This window comes from Hemiscyllium ocellatum (genome assembly GCF_020745735.1).
Source record: "Hemiscyllium ocellatum isolate sHemOce1 chromosome 41 unlocalized genomic scaffold, sHemOce1.pat.X.cur. SUPER_41_unloc_9, whole genome shotgun sequence".
In the NCBI taxonomy this organism is placed as follows: Eukaryota; Metazoa; Chordata; class Chondrichthyes; order Orectolobiformes; family Hemiscylliidae; genus Hemiscyllium; species Hemiscyllium ocellatum.
This window is the reverse complement of record NW_026867579.1, coordinates 673,867-692,339: the sequence shown is the minus strand read 5'-3', so window position 1 is coordinate 692,339 and position 18,473 is coordinate 673,867. Positions and strand designations below refer to the sequence as shown.

Below are 18,473 nucleotides of genomic sequence, written 5' to 3'. Positions count from 1 at the left end.
GGAGAAGAGTACAATAGATGAATGGGGGTGGGGATGGAGGTGATAGGTCAGAGAGGAGGTGGAGTGGTTAGGTGAGAAGGGAGATTGGCAGGTAGGACAGGTCATGGGGACAGTGCTGAGCTGGAAAGCTGGTCCCGAAGCGGTCTCCTCTACATTAGGGAGACTGGAAGCCTCCTCGCAGAGCGCTTCAGGGAACATCTCTGGGACACCCACACCAATCAACTCCACTGCCCTATGGCTCAACATTTCAACTCCCCCTCCCACTCTGTCGAGGACATGCAGGTCCTGGGCCTCCTCCACTACCGCTCCCTCATCACCGGACGCCTGGAGGAAGAACACCTCATCTTCCACCTCAGGACCCTCCAACCCCACGGCATCAATGTGGACTTCACCAGTTTGCTCATGTCCTCTCCCCCCACCTTACCCCAGTTCCAAACATCCACCATCCTCATGACCTGTCCTACCGGCCCATCTCCCTTCCCACCTAACTGCTCCACCCTCCCCTCTGACCTATCTCTCCACCCTGCAGGCACTCTGATGAAGTTCCTGAAGAAGGGCTTATGCCCAAAAGGTCGATTCTCCTGCTCCTTGGATGCTCCTGACCTGCTGTGCTTTTCCAACACCACGCTGATCTAAACTCTGATTTCCAGCATCTGCAGTCCTCACTTTTGCCTACCAATGAGATGATGTTCAGTGTGGGAACAGGCAGTAGTTTGGGAGTAATTGTTCAGTTTGTTAGGAATTCTGTAAATTTGTTCACTGTTGGAGTTAGATAAATAAATTGTTCCTTGTTAATTGGTGAGTAAGAGGATTCATTTCATTTAACCAACCCTTTATAACAGCTTCTGGGCATGACAGATAGGTTATACCCCTTGTCACACTTCTTTATCAGAGTACAGAGGAAGTGGTCCGCACTGGGAGTTTCGGTTTTAATTATCAGAGGGGAGGTCAACACTATCGAATATTCCCAGTATTCACTGGTGAAATGTGTATTGTTAGGAAGTTGAAGGCATACACTGTACCTTTGAGAGAGTGAAAGCTGTATTACACACAAAGCTTACAAGCACCTGTCATATGACTGAGTAGCCATCTCAGAGTATACTGGAAAATTGAAAATATGTAACATTTGGCTGTGAAACAATTACCTGAGTTTTAGTTGCTACGTTGACAAACATTTGAATTTAACCAATCAGTTTAAGTTATGCCCCAAGATACTAAAACCCAATCACATTTGAATTTATTGTTTTTGCCAACCTCGAACCAATGAGACAATCCGATGTTTGGGATATAAAAAAGCAGGCGTTTTGAGAGTTGGCCAGTGAGAGAGACAAACTGCCATGAAGAGAGACTGCCATTCAAAACATTCTATCAAAGGTACCTTTTCATATGAAACGTCTTTGCAGCAAAAGACTGAAGACGACCCAGGGAGATCTACAGCCAGAGGGAGGTGACTGTTGCTGTCTGGTTTTGAAAATTAAGTTGATGTAATTTTCGTAAGGGCTTATATTGAAACAGCGTATTGTTAGAGATTTGAAGGCAGATAACAAGGAGATCGGAGAAGGGAGGCTGAGAGTTGTAAATAGTTGTTGCTTAATATTCACTTTCAGAGTTAAAGAATAAATTGATACTTTTCTTTAAATAGTTAAATTTGGGAGTTGTCTGTCACTTATACTTGAGCAGATTCCGAGGCGAGGTGAGCTTTCCTGTGCGTTTGGTTTAATTCACAGAGGGATTCACCACCATGTTGTAACAGTATTGAACTGGCAAATTACAATTCTTTTATGTTACCTTTAAAATTCTCCCTTGTGTTCACCAAAAGACTGGATTTTAATCGGATTGCCAGATCGGAGGCAATTTGATGGTGGGGTTTATTCATTGTTCCTCAGTCAGCTGTTTGGACTGAACTTCTTCCCTGCCCTGCCCTGATTCCTGTTCATGGACTTGAACCTCTGTGGGAGCTCCAGATTCACTGAGTAGGCCGGTTGACTGTGTAGGGGCTAGGCCCCTGGGAACAGATTGTGGTGGTGTGAGTAAACCAGACCTCATGGGAGTGTCAAGCCTTTGTGTTCAGTGTGTGAACCCTGCCGACAGAAGGAGGACCTGCCACCGGGAGCGAAACCCTGTTGTCAGAGGCAGGTTCTGGTTTGGGAAGTGGGTTCTAGGTCAGATGGTGAACTCTGGGAACAGCTTCTGTATTGGGGGTGGACCCCAGTTTGTGAGTGGACTCTGCCTTGGAATGGATCTGCTCCCTCACTGTTTGCACAGTACTCTTGTGTGTATATTGTGTGTATACCTTCTCATGCTGGATGTGATTGAATCGTGTTTCCATATGTGCATTGTGTTTTGTGTACCTCTGAGGAAGAGTTAATTTTGAAGGCGGTTTGCTTTCCTGCACTGTTTTCCTGGTTGTTCACCGTGTGTTTTTATTTGGAGGAATGTGATGTAGTTTACTTTGTTGGTCCTGTGTGCTGCTTCTCCTGCTGGTTATGGGGGACATGGAGCGTTTGGTTTTGGGACCCGTTTCTTTGTATTTTTGTTGACCACAAACTGTTAGTGTGTCATGTGTTTGCTAATTTGTATAACGTTGAACAAAAAAAAAATTATTAGGCGTATTGTCCAGAGAGGAAAGTTAGATGCCATTCGATCCAGAAATGATAGTAATTAAAGACCAAAGATAATTTAAACTCCAGGAACAGGCACTTTGACCCTCCAAGCCTGAGCCGATCCAAATCCACTGTCAAAACCTATCACCCAATTCCAAAGCATCTGTATCGCTCTACTCCCACCACTCCGACTCATGCATCATGCATCTCCCACCTTAAATAAATCTACTGTGCCTGTCTCTACTAACTCTGCTAGCAATGCATTCCAGGCACCTACCACCCTCTGTGTAAAGTACGTTCCATGTGTATCCCCCTTTAAATTTTTCACTTCTCACTTTGAATGCGTGATCTCTCGTTATTGAATCCCTCAACCTGGGAAAATGCCTGTCTCTATCCTTCATGATTTTGGAGCCCTCAATCAGGTCTCCCCTCAATCTCCTTTTTTGGCTGATGAAAATAAACCTAACTCACTCAACCTCTCTTCATAGCTAGCACCTTCCATACCAGGCAACATCCTCGCAAACCTTCTCTGTACCCCCTCCAAAGCGTCCACATCTTTTTGGTAATATGGTGACCAGAACTGTACACAGTATTCCAAATGCAGCCGAACCAAAGTCTTGTACAGTTTTAACATGACCTGCCAGCTCTCATACTCAATACTCAGTCCGGTGAAGACAAGTATACCAGATGCCTTCTTCACCAATCTATCCCCTTGTACAGCAACCTTCAGGGTACAATGGACCTGAACTCCCAGATCTCTCTGCTCAGCAACTTTTCCCAAGGCTCTTCCATTTACAATGTAATTCTCATGGAAGTGAACATTAAACAGTTTCCAAGGTGGGTCACTAAGTCAACATAGCGGACGGACATCTGGATCATAAGCTTAAAATAGAAACCATGACACTTTGAATTAAAAGTCACCAATTTTAAACACATGAAAAATAACAACGATTTAGAATCTCCTCAGTTTGAGGACAGCCAGTGTTACTGTGGGCAATAGTTCTCTCGATTAGAAGACATTATCTTCCATTTTTGATTTTGGTCTGTTTCTCTGGGCTTATTTCAATGCACCAGCAACCACCATAATTACTACAATCGCTGCTGTTGCTGCTCCTGCTACAGCCTGGCCCTGCCTCCCCTCCTGCAGCTACAGCCTGGACCTGCCTCCCCTCCTGCTACAGCCTGGACCTGCCTCCCCTCCTGCTACAGCCTGGGCCTGCCTCCCCTCCTGCTGCTACAGCCTGGGCCCTGCCTCCCCTCCTGCTGCTACAGCCTGGGCCCTGCCTCCCCTCCTGCTGCTACAGCCTGGGCCCTGCCTCCCCTCCTGCTGCTACAGCCTGGGCCCTGCCTCCCCTCCTGCTGCTACAGCCTGGGCCCTGCCTCCCCTCCTGCTGCTACAGCCTGGGCCCTGCCTCCCCTCCTGCTGCTACAGCCTGGGCCCTGCCTCCCCTCCTGCTGCTACAGCCTGGGCCCTGCCTCCCCTCCTGCTGCTACAGCCTGGGCCCTGCCTCCCCTCCTGCTGCTACAGCCTGGGCCCTGCCTCCCCTCCTGCTGCTACAGCCTGGGCCCTGCCTCCCCTCCTCCTGCTACAGCCTGGCCCTGCCTCCCCTCCTGTTACAGCCTGGCCCTGCCTCCCCTCCTGCTGCTACAGCCTGGACCTGCCTCCCCTCCTGCAGCTACAGCCTGGGTCTGCCTCCCCTCCTCCTGCTACAGCCTGGGCCTGCCTCCCCTCCTGCTGCTACAGCCTGGACCTGCCTCCCCTCCTGCAGCTACAGCCTGGGTCTGCCTCCCCTCCTGCAGCTACAGCCTGGCCCTGCCTCCCCTCCTGCTGCTACAGCCTGGGCCTGCCTCCCCTCCTCCTGCTACAGCCTGGCCCTGCCTCCCCTCCTGCAGCTACAGCCTGGCCCTGCCTCCCCTCCTCCTGCTACAGCCTGGCCCTGCCTCCCCTCCTGCTGCTACAGCCTGGCCCTGCCTACCCTCCTGCTACAGCCTGGCTTGCCTACCCTCCTGCTACAGCCTGGCCCTGCCTCCCCTCCTCCTGCTACAGCCTGGCCCTGCCTCCCCTCCTGTTACAGCCTGGCCCTGCCTCCCCTCCTTCTGCTACAGCCTGGCCCGGCCTCCCCTCCTGCTGCTACAGCCTGGCCCTGCCTCCCCTCCTGCTACAGCCTGGGCCCTGCCTCCCCTCCTGCTACAGCCTGGACCTGCCTCCCCTCCTGCTACAGCCTGGCCCTGCCTCCCCTCCTGCTGCTACAGCCTGATGGAGCACAGGTATTTTCGGGACATATTGCAAGGAGCATATAGCCGGACATGTGGGGATCTGGGAACTTGAGGTGTCCATAAACAGCAAATTTACCAGGTCAAAGTCACATCAACACTTTTGTAAAAAGTGTCTTAATTGTCAAACTGTGCGTAAACCTTAACACAAGGTTAAAGCAGCACCTTAGTTCCTGCCGGAGATTTGGAACAACCATTCAGCTGTAACTAATTGGTTCTGTGGGACCATTTTCTGAAAGGAAACCTGGAAATGAAAATATCCTCACCAACAGGGTTCTGGCCACTTGGTTTCCAGAGGCTATTCCCTTCAGGACAATCAAAGCAAAGGTGGTGGTGGAAAATCTCTTTCAGTTTTCTCTGGTAATAGTCTGCCAAAGGCAACACAGTTAAAATCCACACAACCCCAGGTTATAGTCCAACAGGGTTATTTGGGAGTACTCGCTTTCAGAGCGCTGCTCCTTCACCAATAACTAACCCCTCCATCACTGCACACCAGGCTCCAATCACACAGACAGCCTTCAACCACCACCCTCTGCCTCCTGTCCCTGAGATAATTCTGGATGTGACTTGCCAGTCTCCCTGAATCCCAGGAGCTCTTAACCATCTTTATCATCAGATCAGGTGGGGCCTTGTCAAAGGCCATGTGAAAATTGACATAAACTCTAGCAAGTGCACCACCCTCATCTACATACTTAGTTACCTCTTAGAAAAATTCAACCCAACTGTGAGGTATGATCTCCCTCTGACAAAGACATGCTGACCATCCCTGATCAAACCTTGCCTCTCCAAGTGGAGATTAATGTTCTCCTTCAGAACTTTCTCCAATAGTTTCCCTACCTGTTAGAAACGGTACATATCTAATTGCTACTCCTGATTGTGTCGTGTGAACATATTAAAACAGTGCTATCGTACAGAAGACAATGAGAATGTACAAAATATAAAGAACTGCAGATGATGGAAATCTGAAACAAAAACAGACAATCCTGGACAAACTCTGCAACATCTGTGGAGAGAAAGCAGTGTTAATGTTTCAGGTCCAGTGACTCTTCACCAGAACTCTCCTAACAAAGGGTTACTGGACTCAATTGTAATTCTGGTTTCTCTCCACAGATGCTACCAGACCTGCTGAGTTTCTCTAGCATTTTCTGATGTCGTATGTGAATGTACAGGTGTGTCAACTAGTAAGTAGAGGAGGATATGAGAAAGAAGAATGAGAACCAAAGAGAATTGGACAATTCCCAAACAGAGCTCTCCACTATAAGATTAACTCATCATAGATCGATCACATAATCCCTACATAATGGAAACAAACCATTTGGCCCAATAAATCCATACCAACTCTCCAAACAACATTCCACCTGGACCTGCCCCCACTAACCTAACCCTGTAGGCCTGCATTTCCTGTGGTTAATCCACAGTGGATAAAGAGTGGAGCTGAGAAAGCACAGCAGGTCAAGCAGCATCGCAGGAGTCAATGTTACAGGTTGGAACCTTTCATTAGGACTGGGGGAGGGCTAGGGGGCTGAGAATTAAATAGAGGGAGCGACTGGGACTGGGGAAAGGTAGGTGGGATGGTGATTGTGATTGGTCATTGGGAAGGGTGGAGTGGATCGGTTTGAAGGAAGATGGACAGGTAGGGTCAGGTTAAGGGGTGGAGTGGAGAGGGAGGGCTGGACTTGGGATGAGGTTGGGGGTGGAGAGATTTGGATGTTGGTGAATTCTATGTTAAAACCATATGAGGTGGAAGAGGAGCTGGCTATTTGGGGGTCTATAGTACAGTCCCAATAGAGTGACCATTCCTTTCTTGTTTCTAAGTTTGAACCATTTGGCCTTATTTGATGACCCCTGAAGAATATCCTCTCTAAGTGCTTGTATTATGTCCTCGCTTAACATAAGGGCAATTTCTGACCCCTCCTTGCTCACTTGTCCTTCTGTCACGTCTGTAGCTTCTGTATCCTGGAACACTGAGCTGCCAGTCCTACCCTTCTCTGCCATGTTTCTGTTATGGCTGTAATATCCCAGTCCTCAGTCTCAATGGCCCATATCTTATTCAGAGTCCCACCTTCCCCCTCCCCCCCACCAAACTAGTTTAAACCCTCCCGGGTAACATTAGCAAATCTCCCCACAAGGATACTGGTTCCCCTCCAGTTCAGGTGTAACCTGTCCCTCTTGTTCAGGTCACCTCTACCCCATGAGAGATACCAATGATCCAAGAACTGAAAACCTTGCCACCAAAACCAGCTCCTCAGCCACATATTCATCGGGCCTGTCTTTACCTGGTTTGTTGTTCCCATGTTATTAACCTTGTCATGAATTGCACAATTGAAATGGCATTTCACTCTTTTGAGGGTGGACACATTCTGAGATCATCATTGTTTTACTTTGATCTTGTCCTTTTTGATTTGAAACTGAGAGGTGAGGGTGAGAATTGAGCTTTGAACTTTGAACAGCAACTTGTTGAAAGAACTGAGCTGTTGGGAACTGGCCTGGACAGATAATTCAGGTGCACTACTGTTCAAAGGCTACAGTAAATGTTTTCACACTGAGACATTGCTATGTTCAGGGACAAACAGCTTTTACAAGTTATTCTCTCTTTATTGACTGTTTGAAAATTCAGAGAAAGAATCCCTCAGAGTAAGTAATAAGTAAAAATCTCTAGATGTCTCGGAGGCTGTTTGCTTTAACTGGTGACTTCAGAATTCCAACTCTCTCTCCTACATGCTGTAGTCCCCTCCTGCTACAAGAAGACCACCACTATCATCCCCATACCTAAGAAAGCACATGCAATGTGCCTTAATGATGACCGCCCAGTGGCTCTGACCTCAGTCATCATGAAGTGCTTCGAGAGGCTGGGCATGGCCCACATCAACTCCAGTCTCCCAGCCTGCCTCAATCCCCTACAATCTGCCTATCGATGGAACAGGTTGACAGCGGGTGTTACTTCCCTAGCCCTGCACTCATTCCTGGAACATCTGGACAAAAAGCACACCTACGTCAGACTCCTGCTCATTGACTACAGCTCTGCATTCAACACCATTATCCCCTCCAGACTGATCTCAAAACTGTGACCTTGGTCAGGGCTCTGCCCTCTGCCACTGGTTCCTCAGCTTTCTGACCCACAGACTGTAATCATTGAGGATAGGACCTGCACCTCCTCCACAATAATTCTCAACACTAGAGCCCCCCGCCCACCTCAGCCCCCTCCTGTACCCTCTGTACACCCATGACTGTGTTTCCAAACACCAAATGAACACTATCTACAAGTTCACTGATGACACCACCATGGTAGATGGCTATCTAATAACAACGAGTCAAAATACAGAAGGGAGACAGAGGGCTTGGTGACATGGTGCAATGAGAACAACCTCTCTCTCTATATCAACAAAACTAAAGATCTGATCAATGACTTTAGAAAGGAAAGAAGAGAACATAGCCCTATCTACATCAAGGGAGCAGAGTGTGAGAGTGTGGAGAGGGTCAAGTTCCTTGGAGTGACAATGACCGACCACCTCTCTGGACGTCCCACGTAGATGTGATGGTCAAGGCACAACAACGGCTCTTCTTCCTCAGGAAATTCGGCGTGTCCATAGGGATCCTCGCCAGTGTCTACAGATGCACCATTGACCGCACAGTGTCCTATCCCATAACAGCCTGGTACAGCAACTGCTCTGCCCAGGACAGGAAGAAGCTACAGAGGGTGGTGTGCACAGCCCAGACCATCACAGAAGCCGACCTTCCATCCATGGACTCCATTTACAAGGCTCGCTGCTGCGGAAAGGCTGCCAACAACATCAAAGACCCATCGCCACCCTCCCCCCACCCCCCGCGTGGTAATGATCCCTGACAACCTCTTCCATCAGACAGAAGAAACAGAAACCTGATGACACGCACCAGCAGGTTCCTGGATAGCATCCTCCTGGCCGTTATTAGACCGATGAATGGACTGTCTAGCCTGAAACATTGCTGACCTTGCTAACACTGATCTCGTCTAGTACATGCCCTGTGCAATATAACCTGTATGCCTCTGTCTAAGTCTTTCTGATCTGTACATCCTTTCTGATGATGATCTACCTGTACTGCTCATAAACAAAGCTTTTCACTGGATTTCAGTACACCTGATAATAAATCAGATCATTCAATATATAGTCATATATGCATGGAATATAATAACCCTTAGTCTCAGGGTTTCATGAAGGCTTGGTATTCACCATTGAAACCATGACTGAACTGGAACTGGGTCAGTCGGGCTGTTGGTGAGAGTGGGGGTTAGGATGAAAGAAGATTGGCCAGAGATTATAGATATCAGTCAGACTGTGTTGTTGTCCATCTGTGTTCTGCTAAAGTTACATTATTAATACCTAATTCTTCATTTTGTTGAAGTTGTAAACTTGGTGTCTAAGACCTAGTACTCTAAGGTTTGCTGAGGAATAAGTGAGCAATTGTGAGGGCCATGGAACATTTTAATTTCACTTTGTTGCAAATCCAGTGTTGATGATGCTGACTGGGTCTGCCTTGCTATCCCCTGTCCCGTAGCACAGCTTTGTTCAATTCGTATTGGAGTTACCTGCTGTTTGGTGAAACATTCAAACTTCCTCAGCAACGCGTGCCTCAGGATGCCAATGGCCCAGTTATATTTTGCCGTATAAGCCTTGCAGAAGTTCTCAGTCTCTTTCTTCAGGAGTTTATCCAACTCCGTGACCTCACGCTCTCTCTGTTCCTCACCCACTTCCAGTTGCTGCTTAAATTCACCCTTTAGCTCCTTGGCCTTTATCTCCAGACTGATGCTCATTGACATCGGAGAGGTTTTCAGGATCTCACAGAAATTGTCATCATCTTTCTCCTGAAATCAAACCACATGCTGTTAATGGACAGTAAAGCACACACTGACAGGGACAGCACGGGGTTAGATACAGTGTAAAGCTCCCTCTACACTGTCACCCCATCAAACACTCCCAGGGAAAAGAACAGCACGGGGTTAGATATAGAGTAAAGCTCCCTCTACACTGTCCCCTCATCAAACACTCCCAGGACAGGGACAGCACGGGGTTAGATACAGAGTAAAGCTCCCTCTACACTGTCCCCTCATCAAACACTCCCAGGACAGGGACAGCATGGGGTTAGATACAGAGTAAAGCTCCCTCTACACTGTCCCCCCATCAAACACTCCCAGGGACAGGGACAGCATGGGGTTAGATACAGAGTAAAGCTCCCTCTACACTGTCCCCCCATCTCAGGGACAGGGACAGCACGGAGTTAGATACAGTGTAAAGCTCCCTCTACACTGTCCCCCCATCCCAGGGACAGGGACAGCACGGGGTTAGATACAGAGTAAAGCTCCCTTTACACTGTTGAATTCACAAGCACTGTACATTTTGGATCTGAATTACCTGCTGTTCGATGAAACATTCAAACTTCCTCAGCAACGTTTGCCTCAGGTTGCCAATGGCCCAGTTATGTTTTGCCGTATAAGCCTTGCAGAAGTTCTCAGTCTCTTTCTTCAGGAGTTTATCCAGCTCCGTGACCTCACTCTCTCTCTGTTCCTCACCCACTTCCAGTTGCTGCTTAAATTCACCCTTCAGCTCCTTGGCCTTCGTCTCCAGACGGTCCCTCATTGACATTGGAGAGGTTTTCAGGATCACAGAGATATCGTTGACATCTACTTCCTGAAATCAAAATGCACGCAGTTAATGGAGAGTAAAGCACACACTGACCGGGTCAGCACAGGGGAAGATACAGAGTAAAGCTCCCTCTACACTGTCCCCCATCAAACACTCCCAGGCCAGGGACAGCACGGGGTTAGATACAGAGCAAAGCTTTCTCTACACTGTCCACCACACACTCCCAGGACAGGGACAATACGGGATTAGATACAGAGTAAAGCTCCCTCTACACTATCCCTCCTTCAAACAATCCCAGGGACAGCACGGGGTTAGGTATAGAGTAAAGCTCCTTATACACAGTTGCATTCACAAGCACTGTACATTTTGGATCTGAGTTACCTGCTGTTTGGTGAAACATTCAAACTCCTCCAACAACGTTTGCCTCAGGTTGCCAATCGCCCAGTTATATTTTGCCGTATAAGCCTTGCAGAAGTTCTCAGTGTCATTCTTCAGGAGATTATCCAACTCCGTGACCTCACTCTCTCTCTGTTCCTCACCCACTTCCAGTTGCTGCTTATATTTCTCCACCAGCTCCTTGGCCTTCATCTCCAGACGGTCCCTCATTGACATCGCAGAGGTTCTCAGGATCACAGAGATATCATCATCGTCATCTACCTCCTGAAATCAAACCGCATGCTGTTAATGGTGAGTAAAGCACGCACTGACAGAGGCAGCACAGATACAGAGTAAAGCTTCCTCTACACTTTCCTCCATCAAACACTCCCAGTGACAGGGAGAGCAAGGGGTTAGATACAGAGTAAAGCTCACTCTACACTGTCCCCCATTCACACACTCCCAGAGACAAGGACAGGGACAGCATGGACTTAGGTCCAGAGTAAAGCTGCCTCTACACTGTTGCATTCACAAGCACTGTACATTTTGGATCTGAATTACCTGCTGTTTGATGAAACGTTCAAATTCCTCCAACAACGTTTGCCTCAGGTTGCCAATGGCCCAGTTATATTTTGTCGTATAAGCCTTGCAGAAGTTCTCAGTCTCTTTCTTCAGGAGTTTATCCAACTCCGTGACCTCACGCTCTCTCTGTTCCTCACCCACTTCCAGTTGCTGCTTAAATTTCTCCACCAGCTCATTGGCCTTCATCTCCAGACTGTTGCTCATTGACATTGGAGAGATTTTCAGGATCACAGAGATATTGTTGTCATTTACTTCCTGAAATCAAACCACATGCAGTTAATGGAGAGTAAAGCACACACTGACCGGGTCAGCACAGATCCCTCTATACTATTGCATTCACAAGCACTGTACATTTTGGATCTGAGTTACCTGCTGTTCGATGAAACATTCAAACTCCTCCAACAACGTTTGCCTCAGGTTGCCAATGGCCCAGTTATATTTTGCCGTATAAGCCTTGCAGAAGTTCTCAGTCTCTTTCTTCAGGAGATTATCCAACTCCGTGACCTCACGCTCTCTCTGTTCCTCACCCACTTCCAGTTGCTGCTTAAATTTCTCCACCAGCTCATTGGCCTTCGTCTCCAGACGGTCCCTCATTGACATCGGAGAGGTTTTCAGGATCTCGCAGAAATTGTCATCGTCTTTCTCCTGAAGTTAAACCAACCACAATTAATGGTGAGTGAAGCACACACTGACAGGGACAGCACAGGATTAGATTTGGGTAAAGCTCCTTCTACTCTGCTCCTATCAAACATTCCTGGGAGTTAGACACAATGTAAAGCTTCCTGAGCACCGGTCATTATCAGACACCGCCAGAACAGAGTATGCACGGGATTAAATACAGAGTAGAGCTTCCTCTACACTGTCCCCCCTCAAACACTCCCAGGACAGGGACAGCACCGGGTTAGATATTGACTAATTAAGAAAGGTGGTAAGGAAAAGCCAGGGAACTAAGACCAGTGAGCCTGACATTGGTGATGGGCAAGTTGTTGGAGGGAATCCTGTGGGACAGGATGGACATGTACTTGGAAAGGCAAGGACTGATTAAGAATAGTCAACATGGGTTTGTGCGTGGGAAATCATGTCTCATTAACTTTATCGCATTGTTGAAGAAGTAACAAAGAGGATTGTTGAGGGCAGAGCAGTGGATGTGATCTATATGGCCTTCAATAAGGTGTTTGACAGGGTTTCCAATGGGAGACTGGTTACCAAGGTTAGATCTCATGGAATACTGGGAGAAGTAGCCATTTGGATACAGAACTGGCTCAAAGGTAGGAGACAGAGGGTGGTGGTAGAGGGTTACTTTTCAGACTGAAGGCCTGTGACCAGTGGAGTTACACATGGATCAGTGCTGGGTCCACTGCTTTTAAGTTATATAAATGATCTAGATGTGAACATAGGAGGTAGAGTTAGTAAGTTTGCTGATGACAACAAAATGGGAGGTGTAGTGGACAGCGAAGAAGGTTACCTCGGATTACAACGGGATCTTGATCAGATGGGTCAATGGGCTGAGAAGTGGCAGATGGAGTTTAATTCCGATAAATGCGAGGTGTTGCATTTTGGGAAAGCAAATCAGGCCAGGACTTATACACTTAATGGTACGGTCCTGGGGAGTGTTGCTGAACAAAGAGATCTCGGAGTGCAGGTTCATAGCTCCTTGAAAGTGGAGTCGCAGGTAGAACATAGAACATAGAACAATACAGCACAGAACAGGCCCTTCAGCTCACAATGTTGTGCCGACCACTGATCCTCATGTACGCACCCTCAAATTTCTGTGACCATATGCATGTTCAGGAGTCTCTTAAATGTCCCCAATGACCCTGCCTCCACAACTGCTGCTGGCAACGCATTCCATGCTCTCACAACTCTGTGTAAAGAATCCGCCTCTGACATCCCCTCTATACTTTCCTCCAACCAGCTTAAAACTATGACCCCTCGTGGTAGTCATTTCTGCCCTGGGAAATAGTCTCTGGCTATTGACTCTATCTATGCCTCTCATTATCTTGTATACCTCAATTAGATACCCTCTTCTCCAATGAAAAAAGTCCGAGCTCAGTCAACCTCTCTTCATAAGACAAGCCCTCCAGTCCAGGCAGCATCCTGGTAAACCTCCTCTCAACCCTCTCCAAAGCATCCACATCTTTCTTATAATAGGGCGACCAGAACTGGACGCAGTATTCCAAGTGCGGTCTAACCAAAGTTTTATAGAGCTGCAACAAGATCTCACAACTCTTAAACTCAATCCCCCTGTTAATGAAAGCCAAAACACCGTATGCTTTCTTAACAGCCCTGTCCACTTGGGTGGCCATTTTAAGGGATCTATGTACCTGCACACCAAGATCCCTCTGTTCCTCCACACTGCCAAGAATCCTATCCTTAATCCTGTACTCAGCTTTCAAATTCAACCTTCCAAAATGTATCACCTCGCATTTATCCAGGTTGAACTCCATCTGCCACCTCTCAGCCCATCTCTGCATCCTGTCAATGTCCTGCTGCAGCCCACAACAGCCCTCTATACTGTCAACTCTATACTGCAAACTTGCTGACCCATCCTTCAATCCCCTCATCCAAGTCATTAATAAAAATTACAAACAGTAGAGGCCCAAGAACAGAGCCCTGTGGAACACCACTCACCACAGACTTCCAGGCAGAATATTCTCCTTCGACTACCACTCGTTGTCTTCTGTTGGCCAGCCAATTCTGTATCCAGACAGCTATGTTCCCCTGAATCCCATTCCTCCTGACGTTCTGAATGAGCCTACCATGGGGAACCTTATCAAATGCCTTGCTGAAGTTCACATACACCACATCCACAGCTCAACCCTCATCAACGTTTCTAGTCACATCCTCAAAGAACTCGATAAGGTTTGTGAGGCAGGACCTGCCCCTCACAAAGCCATGCTGACTGCATTTAATCAAGCCATGCTGTTCTAGATGGTCATAAATCCTAACCCTCAGAATCCTTTCTAACACCTTGCCGATGACAGGCACGAGACTTACTGGTCTGTAATTGCCGGGGATTTTCCTATTTCCTTTCTTGAAGAGAGGAATTACATTTGCCTCTCTCCAGTCCTCAGGTACAACTCCAGTGGAGAGCGAGGATGCAAAGATCTTCGCAAGTGGCAAAACAATTGCATTTCTCATTTCCCAAAGCAGCCGAGGACAAACCCGGTGCGGGCCTGGCGACTTGTCAATCTTAATGTTTGACTAAATCTTCAGCACATCAGCTTCCTCTATCTCTATCCATTCCACCATGCACACCTGCTCTTCATAGGTTTCATTCACTACAAAGTTAATTTCTTTCGTAAAGACAGAAGCAAAAACTCATTCAGGGCTTCCCCTACCCCCTCAGGCACCACACACAAATTCCCGATGCTATCCCTGATCGGCCCTACTCAGATAGGAGGAAGGTGTTTGGTATGCTTTCCTTTATTGGTCAGAGGACTGAGTACAGGAGTTGGGAGGTCATGTTGCGGCTGTACAGGACATTAGTTCGGGCCACTGTTGGAATATTGCATGCAATTCTGGTCTCCTTCCTATAGGAAAGATGTTGTGAAACTTGAAAGGGTTCAGAAAAGATTTACAAGGATGTTGCCAGGGTTGGAGGATCTGAGCTAGAGGGAGAAGTTGAATAGGCTGAGGCAGTTTTCCATGGAGTGTCGAGGCTAAGGGGTGACCTTGGAGAGATTTACAAAATCATGAGGGGGCATGGATAGGATAAATAGACAAGGACTCTTCCCTGAGGATGGGGAGTCCAGAACTAGAGGGCTTAGGTTTAGAGTGAGAGGCTAAAATTTAAAAGGGACCGAAGGGGCAACTTTTTCACGGAGAGGGTGATACGTGTATGGAATGAGCTGCCCGAGGAAGTGGTGGAGGCTGGTACAATTGCAACATTTAAAAGGTATTTGGATGAGGACATGAATAGGAAAGGTTTAGAGAGATATGTGCGAAGTGTTTGCAAATTGGACTGGATTAGATGAGGATATCTGGTCGGCATGGATAAGTTGGATCAAAGGGTCTCTTTCCATGCTGTACATCGCTATGACTAAAGCTACCTCTGCACTGTCCCACATCAAAAACACCCAAGACAGAAATAACACAGCTTTAGATCTCAAGTAAAGCTCCCTCTACACTGTCCCTCCATCAAACACACCCAGGGACAGGGACAGCATGGGGTTAGATACAGAGTAAAGCTCCCTCTACATTGTCCCTGCCATTAAATACTCCCAGGACAAGGGAGAGCATGGGGATCAATCCAGAGTGAAGCTCCCCCTACATTGTCCCCCATCAAACATTCCCAGGACAAGGACAGCACAGGGTTAGACATTGAGAAAATAACACACTCATCCTCCAAGGTAAAAGTAAAGCTCTCTCCAAACTCTCCCCATATCAGTGTAATTAGATGTCGTACTGAGCAATGGAAGAAAGTTTGAAAATCCTGCAGCATCTTCTCCCGCAGCTTCAATCCCTGAATGGCATTCATCATCTGCGGAAACATCAATGAAAAATTCTGATTTGTGAGCCCCTCAGTTCCCCCCCCCCGCTCTCTCTCAGGGAGATATCTGTACACTGACTGGTGTCCCTCAGTCCTCTCTCTCTCTCTCTCTCTCTCTCAGGGAGATATCTGTACACTGACTGGTGTCTCTCACTGCCCCCCCACCCTCTCTCTCTCTCTCTCTGGGAGATATCAGTACACTGACTGGTGTCTCTCAGTTCTCTCTCTCTCAGGGAGATATCTGTACACTGACTGGTGTCTCTCAGTTCTCTCTCTCTCAGGGAGATATCTGTACACTGACTGGTGTCTCTCAGTTCTCTCTCTCTCAGGGAGATATCTGTACACTGACCTGTGTCTCTCAATCCTCCTCTCTCTCTCTCTCAAAGTTAAAAATCACACAACACAAAGTTAAAGACCAACAGATGTATTTGGAGGCACTAGGTTTTGAAGTGCTGCTTTTTCATCAGGTGGTAGTGGAGCAGAATCATACATTAACAGGATTGCAGTGCCATGGAATGTAATATTAAACAAATTTAGCTTGAGTCTTTCATCTTTTAGAATGATCATGTTAGTTTTGGTTCCTTCATATGTCAATCCCAGAACATGTTTTAACTTACATTTTCAAGACAACTTTTAACAATAGGTGTCTTTTAACAATAGTGTGTCTGTTTCCCAGTGTTAGGTCAGACTGATTCTATTTCTAAAGTGGGATTTACAGAATTTTCTTTGGATTTATGTACTTTTTGAGCAAAATAAAACATAATGCTGCAAGTACAAATTCACCCCACAAACCTAAATGTGTGTGTGTAAGGGAGACTGAGCGAGTGTCTGTGCATGTGGGTGTGAGTGTGGGGATGTGAGAGAGTGTGTGTATGTGTGTGAGTGTAATGGGGTATAAAAGTCTGTGAGAAGGTGCGTGTGTGAGTATGATTGTGGACGCTGTATGTATGAGTGTGTGAGAGAGGATCTGTGTGGGTGATGGTCTGCAGGAGTGTGTGCGTGCGTGTGTGTGTGTGCGTGTGCGCGCACATGGTGTCTCACAGTCCCCTCTCTCTCTCTAGGAGATATCAGGATAGTGACTGGTGTCTGTCAGACCATTTCATTTTGTCACCTCTACAATAATCACCATGACTTACCTCGAGTGGTGTTGTGATGTACTTTGAGTATCTCTCAATTGTTTTTGTGAACAACTGTTGTGAGAATTAGAAAGAGATGACAATTACACAGAACTTATGACAATAAAAAACAGAACATCTCTCTATGATCAATGGTTATACCAGAGTTTGGATTGATACCTTAATTCTTTCAAAAAACTGGAAGCCAGACACCACTGAACCCCTGCTAGCTGTTCGTGCACTGGTTGGTAAAGATCGCAGGACAGAAGAGGCGTAATCATCAAGGGAATTCCTGAAATCCACACTCATGTCTGTCAGGGAAAATAAATATATTATTCAACCTGAGTGTGATACAGCCCTCTCCCGCTCTGGGACTGAGGGGACATGGAGCGTTAGATACGATGTATTCAAACTGGGACAGGCCACAGTTTGATCGTTACATTGCATTAGGGTCACATTCAGTAGTTGTGTGTCACAAGGGAATCCCCAAACATACCATTCCAGTGACCGGTGGTACTTTTTCTGATTTTCTTTCCAGGATTGGGGAGCAGAAAGCAATCACACTCTGATAGTAGCTTCACCAGCGGTGCAGATAATTTGGATTCGGAATTCTGAATTTCCTGCATAAACAAGTTTGAAACTGTTTGGCAAAATCCATAACGGGTTAGCTTGTACACACCGTCACTCAGTAACCCCTCTCCCCCCCAGTGCCCTGTGTTACTGACTGTATCTCTATTGATGTTAATCCAGCTCCCTCACGCTGTCACTCAGTAACCCCTCTCCCCCCCACCCCCAGCGCCCTGTGTTACTGACTGTATCCCTACTGATGTTAATCCAGCTCTCTCACACTGTCACTCAGTAACCCCTCTCCCCTCCCAGTGCCCTGTGTTACTGACTGTATCCCTACTGATGTTAATCCAGCTCCCTCACACTGTCACTCAGTAACCCCTCTCCCCCCAGCGCCCTGTGTTACTGACTGTATCTCTACTGATGTTAATCCAGCTCTCTCACACCGTCACTCAGTAACCCCTCTCTCCACTCCCCTCCCAATGCCCTGTGTTACTGACTGTACTCCACTGATGTTAATCCAGCTCCCCCACACTGTCACTAAGTAACCCCTCCCCCCCAGCGCCCTGTGTTACTGACTATATCTCTACTGATGTTAATCCAGCTCCCTCACACTGTCACTCAGTAACCCCTCTCCCCTCCCCAGGGCCCTGTGTTACTGACTGTATCTCTAGAGATGTTAATCCAGCTCCCTCACACTGTTTCTGACCACCTCAATGCTGTGAGTTGCTACCTTGAGATACAGTGCTGTTAATCCAGCTGCATGTCAATCACATTCATCAAGTGAATGCATAGGTTAGGTCTTTACCTTCTTTGTCTCCAGCAGATATCCCTTCCCAGAATCCTG

The 18,473-nt window shown here is 47.4% G+C and overlaps 1 protein-coding gene across 1 annotated transcript; it reads right to left on the bottom strand.

Moving 5' to 3' along the window:
- Positions 1–9,279: 9,279 nt before the first annotated feature.
- Positions 9,280–17,580, bottom strand: LOC132808899 (trichohyalin-like). The gene is made up of 9 exons (XM_060822313.1): positions 17,556–17,580; positions 17,240–17,370; positions 17,081–17,134; positions 15,861–15,935; positions 11,822–12,097; positions 11,432–11,707; positions 10,877–11,155; positions 10,265–10,540; positions 9,280–9,717 (listed from the first exon to the last, which is right to left on the bottom strand). Exons 2-9 carry the CDS (start codon positions 17,366–17,368, stop codon positions 9,280–9,282), a joined length of 1,803 nt encoding a protein of 600 aa, XP_060678296.1. The 5' UTR covers positions 17,369–17,370; positions 17,556–17,580.
- Positions 17,581–18,473: the final 893 nt, after the last annotated feature.